The 19,559-nt window shown below is 47.2% G+C and overlaps 6 protein-coding genes across 6 annotated transcripts; 4 read left to right on the top strand and 2 right to left on the bottom strand.

Moving 5' to 3' along the window:
- Positions 1-159: 159 nt before the first annotated feature.
- PAAG_02647 (ADAM protease ADM-B) lies at positions 160-2,841 on the top strand (the record flags this gene model as incomplete). The annotated part of the gene is made up of 4 exons (XM_002795125.2): positions 160-229; positions 303-1,548; positions 1,619-2,384; positions 2,464-2,841. 4 exons carry the CDS (start codon positions 160-162, stop codon positions 2,839-2,841), a joined length of 2,460 nt encoding a protein of 819 aa, XP_002795171.1.
- A 921-nt stretch (positions 2,842-3,762) lies between these two features.
- On the bottom strand, positions 3,763-4,668 carry PAAG_02646 (centrin-3; the record flags this gene model as incomplete). The annotated part of the gene is made up of 2 exons (XM_002795124.1): positions 3,763-4,245; positions 4,375-4,668. The coding sequence occupies 2 exons, from the start codon at positions 4,666-4,668 to the stop codon at positions 3,763-3,765; spliced, it is 777 nt and encodes a 258-aa protein (XP_002795170.1).
- A 3,697-nt stretch (positions 4,669-8,365) lies between these two features.
- PAAG_02645 (DNA-dependent ATPase MGS1) lies at positions 8,366-10,204 on the bottom strand (the record flags this gene model as incomplete). The annotated part of the gene is made up of 2 exons (XM_015844704.1): positions 8,366-10,078; positions 10,142-10,204. The coding sequence occupies 2 exons, from the start codon at positions 10,202-10,204 to the stop codon at positions 8,366-8,368; spliced, it is 1,776 nt and encodes a 591-aa protein (XP_015701782.1).
- A 388-nt stretch (positions 10,205-10,592) lies between these two features.
- PAAG_02644 (kynurenine-oxoglutarate transaminase) lies at positions 10,593-12,404 on the top strand (the record flags this gene model as incomplete). Its single annotated transcript, XM_015844703.1, has 8 exons — positions 10,593-10,645; positions 10,724-10,792; positions 10,877-10,961; positions 11,025-11,130; positions 11,195-11,267; positions 11,321-11,488; positions 11,609-12,032; positions 12,114-12,404. The coding sequence occupies 8 exons, from the start codon at positions 10,593-10,595 to the stop codon at positions 12,402-12,404; spliced, it is 1,269 nt and encodes a 422-aa protein (XP_015701781.1).
- A 607-nt stretch (positions 12,405-13,011) lies between these two features.
- On the top strand, positions 13,012-15,084 carry PAAG_02643 (hypothetical protein; the record flags this gene model as incomplete). The annotated part of the gene is made up of 5 exons (XM_015844702.1): positions 13,012-13,054; positions 13,159-13,425; positions 13,541-14,473; positions 14,538-14,695; positions 14,779-15,084. 5 exons carry the CDS (start codon positions 13,012-13,014, stop codon positions 15,082-15,084), a joined length of 1,707 nt encoding a protein of 568 aa, XP_015701780.1.
- Positions 15,085-17,105: 2,021 nt separating this feature from the next.
- Positions 17,106-19,322, top strand: PAAG_02642 (hypothetical protein; the record flags this gene model as incomplete). The annotated part of the gene is made up of 1 exon (XM_002795120.1): positions 17,106-19,322. One exon carries the CDS (start codon positions 17,106-17,108, stop codon positions 19,320-19,322), a length of 2,217 nt encoding a protein of 738 aa, XP_002795166.1.
- Between the last annotated feature and the right edge of the window lie 237 nt (positions 19,323-19,559).

Below are 19,559 nucleotides of genomic sequence, written 5' to 3'. Positions count from 1 at the left end.
CGTTCTCTCTCTCTCTCGTGAGGTCTTCAGTTGGACCATATCGTACTCTGTAATATACCTTTTAAATCCTTCTCTAGATCTACAGCCGCTGAGGGTCCGTACCCCCGTCAGCGGTCACCAACGGACCCACGGCTTTTTGAGCCGTAGCGTCCACTCGCTATGCAAAAATTTGTTGGCCTGGTTCCTTTGATAACCAGCATCCTAGCAATTCTTGTTACAACTGTTGATGGTACGTTGCCTCCTTCTCGCAATGGTTTTGGTCCTCACATAGGGATAATTCTCACCATGCATCTACTCGCCAGCTCGTTCCCAAAGACGAGATAGCATCCGTTACATTTCTCTCGTTGAACGGCCTGTCATCCATACGCCGTCCCATCGAGTAAACGCATTTTCACATTTTGATATCACATTCGATCTGCATAGAAGGCAGCAGCGGGTAAAACTTACTTTAGAACCAAACCATGACATCTTTGCGGAAGATGCACAGGTGCACTTCGTTGATCAAGCCGGAAATATCCAGAAATCGGAGTTAATAAATCGACAAAATCATAAAGTTTTCAAAGGCTGGTCCTGGGTTGAATCCGGATATGGGAATTGGGAGAGGGTTGGTTGGGCTCGGGTGGTCATCAAAGAAGACGGCCCCGACCCTCTTTTCGAAGGCGCGTTCACTATCATGCATGACCACCACCACATTTTACTGCGGTCGAGCTATGTCCAAACAAGGCACGAGCTTGACCCGCACTTGGACGACACTACTGCAGAATACATGGTAGTTTTCAGAGATTCAGATATTGGGCAACCAGGAGAAGATGATGGTTTTACGAAGCGAAATTCGGTTGCTGAGCGTTCATGTATAGCCGATACTCTGCAATTTAACTCAGATCTCGGTCATCCCGTATTTCGCGCCCTGACACAACATGACAGCAACAGGTTTTGGGGCTCCATATCATTGGATTCTGCCCTAGGATTGACTCGACGACAATTTGACATGCCTGGAACTGGAGGGAGTGGTGTAAACTTGAGGCTAAACATCGGCAGCACTGCAGGTTGCCCATCCACCAGAAAAGTTGCTTTGATTGGGGTTGCCGCCGATTGCACTTATACAGCATCGTTTGATTCACAGCAACGCGATGCAATGCAAACAGCCAGAGAAAATATTATCCAAGTCGTCAACGGAGCATCTCAAGTTTACGAACAAACCTTTAACATTTCCCTTGGACTCCGGAATTTGACTGTTTTCCCTCCAGATTGCCCTGCCACCGCCCCTGCTTCAGCTTTATGGAATGTTGACTGTTCTGATAATGGTGCCCCTGACATCAGCCGTCGGCTCAACCTCTTTTCGGCCTGGCGTGGCCAACAACAAGATAGCAATGCATTCTGGACTCTTATGAGCAACTGCAGAACTGGGCCTGAAGTTGGGCTAGCTTGGCTTGGACAATTGTGCAACCGTGAAGCCCAAAGCAGGCGAGATCCGAATAACAGCGAATCGCAGACCGTATCTGGAGCAAACGTTGTTGCTCGCACGTCAAATGAGTGGCAGGTACTTGCGTAAGTTTTCAAACATCTCTTCATCTCGAGTTGTAATCTTGAATGCGCTGCTAATTTCTTCGGCATAAAGTCATGAGGTTGGACACACGTTTGGCGCTGTCCATGACTGCGACGGTTCACTTTGCTCGGAGTCACAGGAAGCTACATCTCAGTGTTGCCCTCTATCACCAAGTAGTTGCGATGCAGGTGGCCAATTTATCATGAATCCCACCTCTGGCAGAGGGGTCACGCAATTCTCACCGTGTTCTGTTGGTAATATTTGCTCTGGTTTGGGGCGAAATAGTGTTCGGTCCGACTGTCTTTCGAATAATCGTAGAGTGGTGACGATTACCGGAAGCCAGTGTGGGAATGGGATCGTTGAAGAAGGTGAAGACTGCGACTGCGGTGGAGAAGAGGGATGTAGAGACAATCCTTGCTGTGATGCTCGGACATGCAAGTTTAAAGGCAATGCAGTCTGTGATGATTCAAATGAGGACTGTTGCAGTAACTGCCAGTTTAAATCCAGCGACATGGTCTGCCGGGCTAGCACTGGTCCGTGTGATCCAGAGGAAAAGTGCACTGGAAGTTCCTCCAGCTGTCCTCCCGACACAAGTAGTCCAGATGGTGAGAATTGCGGAGATGGTCTCACTTGTGCTAGCGGTCAGTGCACAAGTAGAAATCAACAATGCCGAACCATGATGGGTAACACCCTTGGTGGTAACGAGACGATTGCCTGCGACCAGCAAACGTGTCTCCTGGCGTGTTCTGCACCACAGTTTTCTCGCAACCAATGCTTGTCAATCAACCAGAATTTCCTTGACGGAACACCCTGCGCCGCTGGCGGGAGGTGTAGAAATGTAAGCATTATTTCTCTTTTTCGCGCGATCTTTTCCAACAACTTCTCCGTGTCATACTAACCATCTACTCTCGTGTCAGGGATCGTGCGAGGGCTCCTCGTTTGGCAACGAGGTCAGGTCCTGGATTGGCAGGAATAGACCTCTCGTTATCGGTCTTGCGGCTGGCATAGGCGGCCTTATCCTCCTGTCAATCCTAAGCTGCATAGTCAAACGATGCCGGAGACCTCGACGCCGAAAGACCATGGACCCAATGACCCAAGAAACTGCGCTTCTTACACCAACACCATCAAACCCAGGATGGACTGGACCCGCTCCGCCAAGTCAATGGGCATCACAACCAGCACAGCATGGTCCTGGTGCTCGAAATTTTAGACACTTTGACCCAACGTTCCCGCCACCTGCATACCGAAGCACAATGGCAGCAAGGGGAGGGATGCCTTCGGTACGGTATGCGTAACTATCTCTTATAATTTTTCGTTTCTGTTTGGCTTTTTGATGTTGCATTAGTAGACGTATGCCGTTTGCCCAGTAATTTTGTTCTTTGTAATTTTGTTACTTGTTCTCTTTTGGTTTTTTCTTTCTTGGATTCTGCTCCTTATAATGCCGAACATGTCATTTTTGTTGAGGTGTACACGGATTAGCCGTTGCCCTGGTGGCCGCTCCGACGCCATGAAGTATTTAGATTAACTGGCCTTTCCCTTCAATATAAGAGATTGACCATAAGTGGACAATTGAATATGGTTTTAAAACAGTTAAAAAAAATAATTAAAAATCTGAGGAAGAAAAATCTTCAATGTGATTTAAACATTCATTCAGATCTCTTTTGCCCTCTCCAACTCCAACCCTTCCCATTATTCCATCGTCACGTTAGAGCCATTTTACCTGTTAGTGACATTCATCTCTTTCTCGAGTTTTAGCCTGACGATAGTTATTCCACCTCTGCTTCTCTCCGGTCACAACAGGCAGATTGAGGAGGCAACAGAAGTAACATATCTACGACTTTGGTTGGTTTCCCCGGTGGGATATAGATAGAGTTGTTCATAATAAGGACTAGGAGCCATTGCGATAATATATGGTGTGAAGTGGGGGTACTATGGATAGGATGAATACAAACATTGAGATCAGGGGAAAAAAAAAAAGAAAAAAACAAACACGCATGACCGTACCGGAGTTATTAAAGGGCGAAGATAGCAAAGAAAGAAAGAAAAAAAAAAAAAAAAAAAAAAAAAAAAAAAAAAAAAAAGGGGGTAACAACCCACATAAACTCCTCATCCCAGAACCTTCAGTAATCATACAAGGGGCTAAAACGAAAACGAAAAAGGAGTAAATAGCAAAACGAGAGCGATAGGGATTCCGGCCCTCCACTCCCGGCTCCCCTTCACTGCAAACATATGCCTACAAACCCTTCTCGCGTCACCCCTCCCACCCCTTCCAAATCAAATTCCTCGATCATAGCCCTCAACTCATCTTCCTCCAACCCCGTCTCCCCCAACTCCCTCGCCACTCTCCTCAAATCTTCCAGATCAATGAATCCTTTCCCCCCCTCGTCAAACAGGTCAAAAGCCCGAAGAATCTCTTCCCGAGGGTCTCGCTCAAGAATCTTGCGCGCGGTAACTGTCTGGAAGGCGGAGAGGGGCATGAGAAGACTGGATGGGTGAGGGGGTTGCTCGTTGCCGGTACGCTGTCCTGCTGTTCGTTGCTGTTGGGATTGTGATTGCTGTTGGGCGTTGCGTGGGACCCCGTAGGTTGTTAGGAGGGAAATGAGGTCGGGTTTAGAGAGGGTGAAGCCTAGTGCGCGGAGGGCGACGCGGAGCTCGTGGTAGTCGAGGTGCCGGTCGCGGTCGAGGTCGAAGAGAGTGAACTGCATTTGTGTCCAATATATAGTCTTCAGTGATTGTAATTGTAGAAAGAGAAATTTGTGTAAACAGAGTGGGAGAGTTGTGAATTTATGGTCTGAAGCAGACGTAGGGAGATTCGTTAATTTCCTTACCGCTTCATTGATTTCCTCTCTCTGTTCCTCCGCCAGATCATTAAGGGGGTTATTGTTTGCCTGTGGATGTTGTTGGTGGGGGTTCTGTTGGGCGTGGGAGGGTGGAGGGGGTGGATGTGGTACAGATTTCGAGATGCCGCCATCTCCCCCCCCAAAATCGCCCCGATCCCGTCGAGAGAGCACTGACGCGCCAAACGGGAGGTGGTTATTGTTCAGGGCAGATCTATCGGGGAGCTTTCCAGTGGCATAGGATGACCTAGGAGGGAATGAGGTGTGTGCGGAACTGGAGGCCATTTGTTTATTGCTTATTTACGGTTCGGTTTGGTTTGGTTTGGGTTGAATGGGACATAGAAAAGAAGAGGGTTTAAGAAATAGCGGGACCGATATACAGGGATCGCCACGCTCTTGGGTGTGGTATTGGGGAATGGGCTGTGTCCTTTTCTTTTCGTAGCGAGTGAATTTCTGTTTCTCTGATGTCTTTTTGTTGTATTTCGAGTTGAAGTCGCGATTCGACGCGGAAACGTCGAACTTGAAGGGATGCACGTGATCTGCTGGTCAAACCCGAGGATATCAAGAAAACATGAAGAGATACACATTTTATGTCAATTACACAAAAGGAACAAAATACAGACAAATAGTCAAGCCGGAGGACTGTTGTATTAGGGCGGTAATGAAGCCAGGATATTATTGCATGAGATACCTCCATGCCGAATACCAACAATGCGAAAGAAGCAAATGATACTATAGTTACGGTCATAAACGCAAGTAAATGTCCAAACATATGCCATCTATACGCCCGAATTTCTATACCGCCTAACTAGTAACATATCTATCTTTGACATAACTGCGTAAACACCGTCTATCCAGCACAAACAATAAAGAAGGAATAAATGTCCGGAATAAAAGTATCGTACTTCATCCAGAGTAAAGGGCCACCAAAAAGTGCTATAACAATAACAGGCAAAGAGAATATTCAAATCTTCTGTATAACCACTCAACCTTTGCAGCGATGGATCGAGCAAGGGACATGAGCAATGGGGGGGAAACGGGTTAGTGGAGCAAAAATGAGTCAGCGAAACATAGTGGATTCACAGGCCTGCGAAAGGGCTATAGGACAACACGGGTGTTTCAAAGACGAAGCAAGAGACTTTATATTAAAATTCATGAAGGAGAAAACAGGGGTATATATATATATCAAGTGGTAAAATGCCATGCGGATGGTGATGGGTGGGTATATCAAAAGAACCAAAGCATGGGCAGCACATCGAGGTTTGAAGACTATTCGCGTTTCTTTGGGTCCGGCATTACTGCATGGCGTCTGCATAGGGGCGGCTGGTACGTTTGCCCAAGGTATTGGAACCAACGGACATGCCCCGTTTTGACCCCACAACGGCCCGGTGCAAGGTCCTGAATACATTCACCATATTCGAAATAATCATCTTCTGAATGCCTTGAGTCGGTACTACTGCTCTCACGGGCTTTAATGTCAACGTAGGTGAAAGAGGTAGATTCCGTTGCTCCTAAAGTCAGTTGTTGCGAGGTTCCGCTGCTATCATGATTTCCCTTGATGTTGCTTAGGTTGTGATCCCCTGTCAGTGGAGCAGAGGGAGGCCAAATCCAGCCGCCTGACTCGTTGTGTCCCGGGGGGTGGGAGCTATGTGATCTGCTGGTGACAGGGCATATGACGGGGGGCCTTGACTAGAGCCTTTTGCCTTAACGAAGAGGGGAGGTCACTGGAGAACTCCTCATCAGGAGCTGCGCAACATTGGTGATCGATGGAACGTCAAACAGATAAACCTGGCGTTGGTGCACCTTCGAGATAGACTTCTTGTTGCCCCAGAACAGAGGTACACCTCAAATCGAAAGAACTTGGGGAAGACAGAGCGGGTATTTCTGCGATAGGCCCCGAGAAATGTGCTTTTTCAACAGGTGTTCTATCATGCGAAGACTGCGCAGTGCTTGGATGAGAGTAATGCCTCGACAACGAGGTTCCTTTGTATGTTGGATAGTACGACAAGAACCTGATGGTACAGCCTAAGTACAACATGGATTTCCTGGGGAATTGGTCTCGTTTTCGATGGCCGAAGCCCAACACGTAACTTCAAGCAAAGCTCTTCTGCCAACAGGGCGACAAGCTTGGTGAGAGAAATAAGTAAATCCATCAATCCAATTTTGGCAAGGGCGAAATCTGTGGCCCTCGCGTGGAGTCTGGTTACTGATGTACTAGCAACGAACGCAACTACCTGAGAGATGGCCTTTGCTAGAAAAGTACATCAGAATGCTCACCACGAGGGCCTAGATGAGGGAGTGCAGGATGTGGAATGCTCGAAAAGGAGGCATTTATTAACCGACCTCTCTTCCTTCGAGAGGCGGAAATGGTTAACTGGGACATCAGGAGGAGTTGTATCTAGTATTACCAAATTAGAGGAAGGAAGAGGACCGGATCGAATTTGTATAAAGACTTTGGCTGTTATTGATTTGTAGTGATTCACTCAGGCCTTTAATTCTGTAACGAACGAATTTGCTCCAACGAAAGTATCTTCTCTTGCCTTGCGGAGGGCCTCCTGTCGATTGTTGCAAGCATTGAACTTTGGACTCATATAGCCAGACCTGCTCATAGTTGCGGAGACATGGCAGCCCATTCTCCTCACACACCTTTTGAAGATAACATCGTTTTCCTCTCTGGGTACACCAGATGCAGCTGCCCCCGGTCTCTTTTAACATGTGTTTGTGTTGCCGATTTCCCTCTGTTTGTTCCCGAGGCCTCACGTAGATGATAGCACAAGTTGGTGCTCTGGTTGAGGGATCGACGGATCCGAAGTCATACTTGATACCGCTCGATGGAAAATTGAGGGCTGGGCGTGGGTTGCCCTGTGGAGGTGGTCAGGAAAACACCTAGCAGCTAACTTCTATTGATATATTTAAACTCACCATGCGATACCGATATCATTCTAGGACCAATTGGGTTTGTGCCCTGGTGTATCGTAATTTGACGCCTGGGAGGGATATTGGCGACGGGATGGAGATGGCCCAATGGGGTTTTCTGACCATCCCGTGGCTAGAGGGTCATTTATTCTTTCCATGTGGTCTGGTATGAACCTCGCCTGTTCCACCCAAAATGAGGTTGGGGTGGAGAACTCCCAATCTTGTTTCATTGTATGGCGAATTAGTTTGCGTGGATGGAAGACTGGCTGCTGAGTTTGAATATGAAAAGAATGTAAAATGTACGGAATAGGATCAACCCCAAAACCTCACTTACAATCTGCCAGGGAGAGAATACAATTTGTGTCACACGGGTTGGGGAAGAAGAACTGGGAGTGGGATGGGGATAAAATTGGCGTTGAGAAGGTGGGGATATATTGTCCATATTAATCCCTATCGCATGACCAAAAACTTAAAGAGGCAAATGGAGAACCATTGCCCACAACCAGGCTCTGGGGTACCAGTGCCTCTTCACTACATGGAGGAGTAGTAAAATCAATAAACAAACAGCGACGGACAAGAACACCGTAAGTAACGAGAGGAGAAGACGATGTAGCAAAAGAATTGAAGCTATCGAAAGCTTCGGGCGGCTTTTTGAGAGATTCCATTTCATTTCGAAGGACGACATCAGAACTTCATTCTTGGGGCAGGCCGTCATGTTGAGGCCCGATGAAGTGCATTTCATGTCAATCTAACCGCCATTGGTCGATGAGGTGAAGGCGGATCCCGGTTGAGGGCATAATGCAGGAAGCTAACTATATGCTGTTTTATCGCACGATGGAGGCTTAGAGCGCTGGCGCCAACCAGTGAAACCAGAAACAAGGCAAGGCGGAGCCGCACACATCGCTGGGACTCACAGTAGAAAAACCACGACGTTGGAATAATTGAATGGCTGACTGCGGGAGAAGATCGGAATGGTTTGTAAATCAGCCAGTATCTACCGTAAAGATATATCGACTCTATCAATCATTCGCTATCAAAATGCAGGTTGTAGTCATGCTTGTTGGACTCAATCACCCACACGTTCAAAGTCACTATGAAGGTCTGAATCTACCTGCAACCCTAGATCGCGATCCTCTAGGAATTGTTTGCCCTGCAATTTTTCAGGGAGATACACCTGTGCCACTTTGCCATCCACGTAGTTTGGGTTGTATTTATATTCCTTTCCATAGCCCATTTCTTTCATCAACCTTGTTGGAGCATTTCTCAAATGTATGGGAATGGGTAGGCCTGCCATCCCGGGCTCCTCCAAGACAGCCATTGCGTTACTTAGCCCCCGGTAGGCCCTTGTGCTTTTCCTTGATAGAGCCATGGCAACTGTAGCGTGTGCAAGGTTGATACGTGCCTCAGGCATGCCGATTTTCTCCACCGCAGTGTATGCAGCGGTCGCAAGAGAGAGCATCGTATTATCTGCTAGTCCGATGTCCTCAGAAGCAACCACTATTAGACGTCGAGCTATGTAAAGCGGATCCTCGCCGGATTGAATCATCCGTGCTAGATAATAGAGTGCTGCATCAGGATCGCTCCCTCGGATGGACTTATGAAATGCAGATATGGTGTCATAGTGTTGGTCACCGGCGCGATCATAGACGAGGGTTCTAGTTAATGATTTCTTAAGTTCATCTTTAGTCATTCCCTCACGACGTGACAGATCCATTGCGAGTTCCAACAGATTAAGAGACGTTCGAGCATCGCCATCAGCAAATGCGGCAAGATACTTGATCAACTCGTCGTCCACCAGAGAAGAGGGTGAGTAATTTGGTCCCTCGACTTCCAGGGCCCGATTAAGTATCATAATGATATCTTGGTCCGTGAGCTTCGCGAGGGTGAACGTGCGGCATCGAGATAACAGAGCGTTTTGGACCTTAAATGATGGATTCTCAGTGGTGGTACCAATTAATGTGATTTGGCCACTCTCGACGGGACTGAGGAAAACGTCCTGCTGTGATTTGGAAAATCTGTGGATTTCGTCACAAAAGAGGATAGTTTTCTTCCCGGACAAGCTGAGCTCATTCCTTGCTTCAGCGAATAGTTTCTTGCATTCCGCAACTCCGGAGTTGGTGCTGTTGATTTCCACGAATCTGCTGCCAACCATTTTTGCAATGACTCGTGCGATTGTCGTTTTCCCTGTGCCGGCACCACCCCAGAGCACCATACTGGGGACCCGATCCTGTTCTATAAGCCCCCGAAGCACTCCTGACGGTCCAACAAGCTCCTGGCCACAGACATCATCCAAGGTTTGCGGACGCATTCGTTCAGCTAGAGGAGCAGCATTTCTGAGAGCATTAGACACGCGGCTCCGTTTCGCTGAACGGCCACCGCCTTCTCCCAGCAAAGACGGTATAGCATCTCCAGGTCCACTGAAATCTCGCTGGAGTCCATCCTGATCTATGAATGATCGCTTCCCTTTGAGAGTTGGAAGTTGAGTTGGACCTGAAGTTGGAACAGGAGTGGGAGACGATGTCTGGCTATTTATATTGGAGATTGGCTGGGGAACAGCCTTCCTTGAAGAGTTTTGGAAAAAAGACGAGACAGGGTGGTTCCCTTGGGAAGAGCGATCAGTTGTCTGGCCTGAGCCGGCGTCAGTAATGAAGCTCTGGCAGTCTGAATCTATATGGTCGTTGATCTTGTTCTCCCGGACGGACTTGTCACAGATGGGGCATCTGACCATGCTGACAACCGCTAAGGAATATCCCGAGGCGTAATGAAGGATGGCGGAATCCTAATAATACTCGAGTCCTTGACAATGTCCTTGAAACGTTGGTCAGTGTCTCCGAGAATTTACCAGCTTCATCGGGGAGCTCGCCGCAACAACAAGCTCCAGCAGCTCCAGCCAATCAGGGGCCATTATGACTAATCCAGAGGAACATTTGTAAGCCCTCACTCCTCACTCCGAACCTCCCCGAAGTCTCAGCGCCAATAATTAACGATTAGTTACATAATAAGCCCCGGGGGTTCGGCTTTTGGATGCAGCTACAGGCGAAATGCAAATGCTCAGTCAGCGCTGACACGCAGACAGCAGTTTGCTTCATGACTGTGTTACTCTACTTCTAATCCTTCGTAATCGTCTTGGAGTGTTTTCGTGTCCATATGTTCGAGGAGTGGACAACTGGTGGGAAATGTTCTTGTTGTCGACGCGCTCCTTCATACACGGGCATCCAACAATCGGCCGCTGTCGAACAGTCATCGATATTCGGAGAATAGCAGCGAGAGGGATATCTTCAACTACGCCACGAATGGACCCTTTTCGCCCCGCAAAGCGGGTTGCAGGGCAGAAACAAGATGTCTGGTATGGCACATTCATACATACAATCAATTTGCCCAATCATCTATCTAGGATATCAGTTCTGCTTACTCGCGATTCCAGGTCGATTGTTAATGAAGCTGCTGCCGCTTCGCCTGTCCAACCTATTGTAAACATGGGCCAAGGGTTTTTGTGAGTGCGCATGGCATTTTATACTAATTTTCTTTTTGGTAGTTCAAATTGCGAACTAATCAAGTTTTCAAATCGCGGATACAGTGGCTACAACCCCCCTAAATTCGTTATTGATGCGGCAAAAGATGCCCTAGACAAGGTCGAATGCAATCAATATGCTCCTACAAAGGTTCTTGGCCCCACTGACCTTAGAATCTTTTGAGGTTTGGATGTCCCGGCTAATATTCAACAGGGCAACCCGCGGCTCAAGAAAGCCATTGCCAATGCGTATTCTCCTTTCTTTGGCCGGGAACTAAACCCTGACACTGAGGTGACCATCACAACTGGTGCCAATGAAGGTTAGGCCCCACGAATTCGACCACCTGTGAAATAGCGCATGAAGCTAATACGAAATTGCTACAGGAATGCTAAGTGCATTTATGGCGTTTATTGAACCAGGAGATGAAGTCATCATTTTTGAACCATTCTTTGATCAGTACGTTTCTCCCTTATTTGCTACTACGCTTTCAGAAACTAAACTCCTGATAGATACATAAGCAATATTGAGATGCCAGGAGGGACTATAAGATATGTGCCTTTACATCCCCCTGAAGATGGTGCAACAAGAACATCTTCTGCTTCGCAATGGAAGATAGATTTCGACGAGCTGGAGAGAACCATTACCCCCAAAACCAGAATGATTGTAAGTTCGATGTTGTCATTTACAATTAATTGCCCAATAGCTTACTCTCCCAACTAGGTTCTTAACTCACCGTAAGCATAATATGTATTTGCGCCCCATGTATAAAACCCATTTTATTTTAACATCATATGCAGGCACAATCCAGTGGGGAAAGTTTTCTCGCGCGAAGAACTCGAAAAGATAGCTGCGCTTTGTGTTAAGAATAATATTATTATTCTCTCTGATGAGGTTTATGATCGCCTCTACTATGTCCCATTTACGCGCATAGCTACGCTGTCTCCCGAGGTTGCAGCTCTCACACTCACTGTCGGGTCGATCGGGAAGAATTTCTATGCAACTGGGTGGAGAGTTGGTTACCTTATTGGCCTCGAGCATATGATAAAATATGTTGCGGCTGCACATACTAGAATCTGCTACAGTACCGTTGCGCCTTTGCAAGCAGCTGCAGCAGTTGGTTTCGAGAAGGCGGATCAAGTTGGATTTTGGGACCAAAGCAGAGCGGAGATGCGAGCAAAAATGGACAAGTTCTGTGAAGTATTCGATGAGCTTGGCATTCCTGTGAGTGCCCCCTTTCTTTCCTAAATCGTGGTATTCATTTATTCGTAATTTGTTCCTTTAGACTTATATTTTGTGCTTTAGTATTCTGACCCAGAAGGCGGCTATTTCGTCCTTGCAAATATGGCTGCTATTAAGCTTCCGGAGAATTACTCGTTCCCTCCCCACGTTGCAAGTCGTCCTCGCGATTTCAAATTGGCCTGGTTTCTTATCCAAGAGGTCGGGGTTGCAGCAATTCCGCCCACAGAGTTCTACACGGACACGAATGCACATATTGCTGAAAACTATCTGCGGTTTGCCGTCTGCAAAAACGATGATGTTTTGGAGACTGCGAAGGAGCGTTTGCGTAAACTGAGGAAGTACATTGTCCGCTAATGAACCCTTTCGGGTAAACCTAAAATTTTTATCGGGTTTTGACAAATACCTAAGGGGCTCGATATGGATTTTGGTGTAGTTAAACTGGAGTGATGATTCCTCTTAAACCCTCTTAATGGACAATTCCGGCATATTTTTAACCAAGCTGCATGACTACTATCTTGAGCTACATAAGTCGATATAACACACATCTTCTGCACCGTAAATAGCACCCCATACACAAATCCATACAAATCCCCTACATACCTAAATGCGCCGCCAGACTTAGGGGCTGAGATTGTAATGGCCGCTAAGCTTCTTTGAGCTTGGCGGCCAATCCGGTGATCGTCTTGCGCAGAGAACTTCAAAAGCGACGACAAGCTGAACTTCCGCCGAAAACAACCACAGCCAGGGACAAAACTACAGACCAGGTGCCGCGAAATCGACTGAATATCTACGGAGCCTTTTTTGACCTTTGTCGCTGTTGAATCCCCGTTTCGATCGATACTCTCTATTTGTATCGGCGATTGGAGGGCGGATTGACACTCCTACTCTCCCGCCCGCAGAGTTTATTCCGCAATTTTCACGTTCTCCCCAAGAAGAACCAGCTTTAAAACGGCATGTGATCATGGGTGACCAGCAGAATATCTCTCAGCTTCTGGCAGCCTTAGGTACTGCAATCCCGTCTTTGTCGCTGTGAGGGCTCGTTTTTTTGATTTTCAAGTTTTTTTTTGCTGACCCTGCGATTTGTTTTCTTATTTTTTATTTTTACCAGCTGCCCACCAGGCGTCTGCTACAGCGGGACAGACATCTTCGCCTCACCAAGGGCAGCTGCCTCTAAACGCATACTCTGGAACATACCCTCTCCCAGCGTCATCAACTAATGTTGGGAACTATTCTTTGCCACCTCCCGATAATACCGGGAGCTTAGATATCAGTGGCGCCAAACCCATCAACACCGGCTCGGTCAGCATAGCGGACGCAATCGCTAAGGCGCGAGTCATTGCTGCTGAGAAAGGAATTGTATATGATCCAAACAGAGGTACAGTATTGCGGACATGTATATGTGTTAACTTCTATATTTTCAAGTTCCTAAGAGAAAAAATTTTCCCCGCAAACTTTGCTAACTAGAGAACCCTTAGGGCCTCCGCGGGAAGTAGATTCACGACGAGACCCCCGATCTTACCATCGTTCACGATCGCCGTCAAGAAGCCCCCCGCGCATTACGCGTGATACCTACCGCGATAATTATAACCCGTATCGCGATGAGCGTCGGCCTGATAGGCGAAATGTAAATGAGCGTGCTTATGCACGGGAACGTTCCTTCTCCCCTCGCCCCGGCGGTCGAGGAAAGGAGTCATACTCTCCAAAGCCTTCAAGACAATATTGGGGAGCAGATGATAGGTCCCCTCCCGGTCGAAGAGCGGGTAGTATTGTTGACGATAATGTGGAAACCATTAGTGTTGAGTCTAGTCTGGTTGGTCTGATTATCGGCCGCCAGGGCGAGAGTCTGCGGAGAATCGAGTCAGATACCGGGACAAGGATACAGTTTCTGGATAATGCGGATCCCAGCAGTTCGGTCAGACTGTGCAAGATTACGGGAAATAGGGCTGCAAGAGAAGATGCTAAAGCCGAAATCACGCGAAGTATCAGTGAGAGTGGTGTGTCTCGATCCAGCAACAAACCACCTGGCCATTTGCCTTCTAAAGCGATGGGTCAGCCTCCCCAGGACGACGAAGATGCTGTACGGATCATGGTTCCTGACCGGACGGTTGGCCTCATTATTGGCCGCGGAGGAGAGACAATCCGAGACCTCCAGGAACGAAGCGGGTGCCATGTGAATATTGTTAATGAGAGCAAAAGCGTCAACGGGCTTCGCCCTGTCAATTTAATAGGATCGCCAGAGGCAACTGAGAGGGCGAAGAACTTCATCCTTGAAATCGTTGAAAGTGATACCCGGCAACTTGCGAACCCACAGCAGCGGGAACAGCGCCCGCCATATGGAGATTCTACTGGGGGACCCGGCGGGGAGAAGGTTAATGACACGATATATATCCCTCCAGATGCTGTTGGGATGATTATCGGAAAAGGTACATACACAATTCCCTTTCCGTTTGGATTATTGTCCACCCCAGGGCTAACCATTTCATACAGGTGGGGATACTATCAAGGAAATGCAAGCTATTACCGGTTGCAGGATCAATATTCAGTCCCCCGTTGGCCGTGATGCTGAACGAGAAGTCACATTAGTCGGGAGCAGAGGTGCCATCGAAGAGGCAAAGAGAATGATAATGGAGAAAATCGAGAGCCCAGTAAGTAAAATCTAGTTCCCAACCTTAAGGGACCATGCGGAATTTCTCTTGCATTTTGCTAGCATCAGTGTTGACTGCCCCAGGAATACAAATGTCGTTCCCAGCCCTCACGCCGTGACGACTCGTATGGTGAACGGTACTCCTCCAGGCCGCAGCAGCGCCAGCCGTACTACCAGGAGCAGAGCAGACAAGCCCCGCAAAATTCTGCTCCGCAACCGGGGTCCTCTCAACCAGGCGGCGAGGAGGATCCCTATGCCCGTTGGGGAGGCTACCAGAATTGTATCGCGTATTGGTACGCTACCATGCAGCAACAAGCACAACAACAGCAGGCTGGCCAAGTTCCACCGGGTCATTCTGAACCACCTCCTGGACCACCTGGAGTCTCATAAATCTCATGATCGAGCCGGGTTCCTCGTTTGTTAAATTGGTAGATGTGTCAGTCGCTTTGCCCCAATTGCGATACCCCTTCTCCTCCCGTCCCCTTATTTCCTCGCTTTTTTCCTTTTTTCTTTTTTTTTCTATGCGCAAACGCTTGGGGCGTGCCTCAAACTTTAATTTAAAATTTGCCTATTTTACGTCTCATTTGTCGCGCCTCCATTGCTTGTTCATGTATGGCAAAACACAACCACGGAAGCATCCCATGGATTTCAACGGATATTTGAATTTGGCGGATATGAGTTAATACAATATGTTTTTTATCGCAAAAAAACCGGAGTTTAACGTCTTTCTCTCCTGTTTTGTGTCCCTCACGCACTTTTCGGCTATGTTATGTAGTAGTATGTTCTTACGTTCTCCGTTTGCTTGATGGACTACGCTTTCATGGAAGTCGAGAGACTGTATTTATGACTAACAAATGCAATATCATACAACGATTTGGAAACTTTAACTACTTGGTGGATGCTATCGTTAATTATTTACAAGTGCCTAGCATCTTCCACCGTTTGCTGGCTTGCTGGTTCTCCTACCGATTCTTTTTATCCATTTTCCCAGGTATATCATATACTGCATAGGTAGGTTTGATGGCCACCTGGGGTGATATTTGTCTCTGTTGCCATGGTTTTGCTCGCCCATGTCAAATACATCTGTCCATTCGGTTTGTCGTTGATTTAATCCGTTTGGTATTTGCAAACCATCTTGTTCGTTTAGTTTATTTAAATTGACAAGTGAAGTAAGTTGGTTGGGCTGAACCAGACGCCGAAATCTAAACTCTATGGAGGCACGTGATAATGGTAGCTTGCAACCGCACGTCGTCTTTCTTCAGTCATTGGTCAACAGTGAATTCTTCCGACGTTTCAAATAACACATCATGCAACGAGATGTCAATCAAGAGGATATGAACGTTGGTCGGGGGCTATTCATCGGAGCAGTGAAAAGGGACCAAGAATCTGCGTGAATAAACCTTGAAAAAAAAAAAAAAACCGGCAAATTATGTCCTGGTCAGAGCCCTCAGAGCCCATAGTGACTTGCTCCCTTAATCTACGCGCCGCCTGCGTTTCAGGATAAAATTGAAAGCCCATTTTACCGCCCGATGAATAAATGGACGTAACCCCCAGTTGCAGATATCTTCGGATCTGGCAGATCTTAAGCTTTTGATTTGTTTGCTTGACTGTCAGATTTTCTTCCCAGCGTCCGATCCGAGATGTGGTCCAACCAGGACGCCTGTTCCGATGACTCTGCTATTTTGGGGGAGTTGCCCGATTTAAAGAACTGACCACTCAGAGCTTGAAAATGCCTCAGAGGATTTGATTCTCCAGACATTTGGGGGATGTTTCAGACAACCTGCTGCCCGCCTGCTTGCTGCCCGGGTGCCTGCGGCGACAAAAAGGATGGATGTTTGGTCTCCAGAGAGCTTTCTTCCCCTTTGCAGATGTTCTGTGAGGGAAGTTCCCTTGAATTTTGAGCATGGAACTATCACTGGACTGTGCTGCTCTCGAGCTTTTATTTGAGTCACCTTCAAATAAATGATTTGTTAGTAGCTTCTCTGTGTTGCTATTCACCACAGTATCTTTTAACAAAAGCCTTTCTTCCCCCGTCATTGTTTCTTTGTATACTGTTTTCCTTTCATGATTTTTTTTTTTTTTTTGTTTCTCTATTTTGCTGGTTCATTCAATGGGGTTCAATAAAAACAATAATCATCTCAAATCACTTCGGGAACGATCTCTTTGATATTCGTCTACTATATTCTCTAATCTCTTCACTTCCAAGGAATCTTCCTTCTATTTCTTTTCCTTTCCTGATACCCTGCGATTCTACCTCTTCGTTTCTTTGCCCATTTTATTCTTCGTCTCTCTCATTTCAAACCTCTTTCATATCTTTTAAACAGAAGCCCTGCCAATACCTCCTCATCGGCCTGTCTCTGAATCAGCATAAGCAGCGCTGGCCGCAGCGGGTTATTTGATTCTCACCTACTATGAAATTCTCACGATTTATTCCACGGTCCCGGACCCCAGGTCTTCCTCCGTACGGTGTGCAGGATTCTAATACATTCGAAAATGGCTACCGACCGTCACCACCCCCGGGTGCAATTACTCCCTATCTCGGACTCCGATCCCGTCTATCCCAAGTCTGGTTTAACCGATGGACCATACTGCTGTTACTGATTCTCGCCCGACTGCTCATAGCCATCGGTTCTCTAGGAGGTAACCTGTCCTCTGCAAGGAGAGAAGCCCTGTCTGCTTGCACAGGTGTGGAATCCATGGGTAGTGCCATGGCCTCAATGCCGCATTATATGTCTAAGGGGGTCAATGAGCTGACCGCTTCAGGGGTTGAGAAGGCAATTAACGGACTTATGTCGATGTTGGAACTTCTTGTTACTGGAGTAGAAGAGATATTTGTTTTCTTCGTCAACGTCCTGACGCAAACATACCTCTGTCTTATCACGTTAGTTGTGGCTGGAAGTCTGAATGCAGCTCTTGACGTCCTAAAAAAGGCAACTGAGTTCATTGACGAAGCAGCTGGCAAGATTGGAAAGGGACTCAACGATGGAATCGAGGGCTTCCAAAAGGCAGTGAACGGCATTTCCAAAGGGATCAACTTTTTGGGTGCAGACATTCCCAAATTAGACCTTGGCGGGCCAATCAAGGAACTGGAAGATTTATCACTTCCGGATTCCTTCACCGAGGACCTCAAAAAGCTCAAGGAAAATATCCCGAACTTTGACGATGTCAACAAATTTACAAATGGCGTTCTCCGCGCACCATTCGAAATGGTAAAGAAACTCATCAAGGATGAAATGAAGGAGTACAAATTCGACCGATCCGTCTTCCCTGTACCGCAAAAGGAGCAGCTTACATTTTGCAGTGACGACAATGGCATCAATACGTTTTTCAACAGCCTAGCTTCTCTTATCGCGAACGCCAAGAAAATATTCATCGGTGTTTTGGTTGTCAGCGCAATATTGGTCTGTATTCCAATGGCATATCGTGAAATACGATCCTGGCGCTCTATGAAGGAGCGGTCTGCCCTAGTGCGAAGAGATGCCCATGACCCTATGGATGTTGTATACATCGTTTCAAGGCCCTTCACTTCAACAGCTGGTCTCAAATTTGCAAATTTGTTCGGCTCAGACCGCAGACAGGTGCTTGCGCGATGGGTCGTGGCATATGTAACATCTCCACCGGCGCTTTTCCTACTCTCACTCGGAATTGCTGGGCTTTTCTCATGTGCCTGCCAGACAATCCTCCTAAAAGCTGTGCAAAAGGAAGTTCCAGGCATAACAAATCAAGTCAGCCAATTTGCCGACAAAGTCGTGTTTTCTCTCAATAATGCCTCCGAGCAATGGGCCATCAGCACCAACCGTGTCATCGACGATACAAACAATGATATCAACGGAAAGGTTTTCGGTTGGGTGAACGATACCACAAAGTCAGTCAATGATACACTCAACGCATTCGTTGATGAGACGAGCAAAGTTCTTGACAAAACTTTCGGCGGCACAATCCTCCACGACCCTATTAAGGAGGTCCTGAACTGTCTCATTGGCTTGAAGATCAAGGGCATCCAAAAGGGCCTAACCTGGGTATCTGATCATGCCCATATTGATTTTCCCAACATGCGCAATAACACGTTCTCCCTAGGCGCAATAGACAGTATAATGGGAGAAAACAACACAAAAGCGGATAGTTTCCTCGCGAACCCAGGTGACAAATCAGCCGACAAGATCAGCGCTACAGTCCTGCGCGTCACGAACTCGATCGAATCTGGTATTCGAACGGAAGCGATTATCTCTGTTGTTATCGTCTCCATTTGGGTTTCCGTTTTGTTGTTGGCTATCATCCGAGCTCTTATGCTCTGGTTCCGCCCTGGAAAGACTCGCGGTGATGGCAATGGTGATTCTGAATTTCCTCACCCAGCTACAATCTCGAGGGATATGCAAGGATTCATTGATATTCCTCTGAGAACTCCTGTTCACGGTAGGTCAGCAGTGGTAGATGCCTCTGTACCCGGATATAATGCGAGACCCACAATAACGGTACAGGGTTTAAATCGGGCCCGCGACGCGGAGGACTATTACCAAGAGCAGAAGCTGGGATTCGCGGGTCACCGGGAGTTGAGAAGGGACGGTGAAGGCCACTCGCGTAAAAGCAGCTACGGGGAGGTTGAATATGCTAATGATGTCAAGAAATAAATAAGTCTTGATTTTTCTTGATTGCTTTTCAGTTCTTACGAGTATGTGAAATAAATGCATTACAATGGGCGTTTCTCTTTGTCAAGAGTTGTTTTTTACTAGTTTCCAGAGTTCGTCTATAACATGCGTCTTGAGCCAGGCATCGCACCGTGCTATCTTTCCACCGCCTTTCTCTTTTCCTTTTCTCATATCATGTAATGGGTAGCATCTTACAGTGAATTCCCCTATATCCCCGTT

Source organism: Paracoccidioides lutzii (assembly GCF_000150705.2).
Source record: "Paracoccidioides lutzii Pb01 unplaced genomic scaffold supercont2.6, whole genome shotgun sequence".
NCBI lineage: Eukaryota > Fungi > Ascomycota > Eurotiomycetes > Onygenales > Ajellomycetaceae > Paracoccidioides > Paracoccidioides lutzii.
Note: the sequence above shows the minus strand (reverse complement) of the source record. Positions and strands in the feature narration are given on the sequence as shown.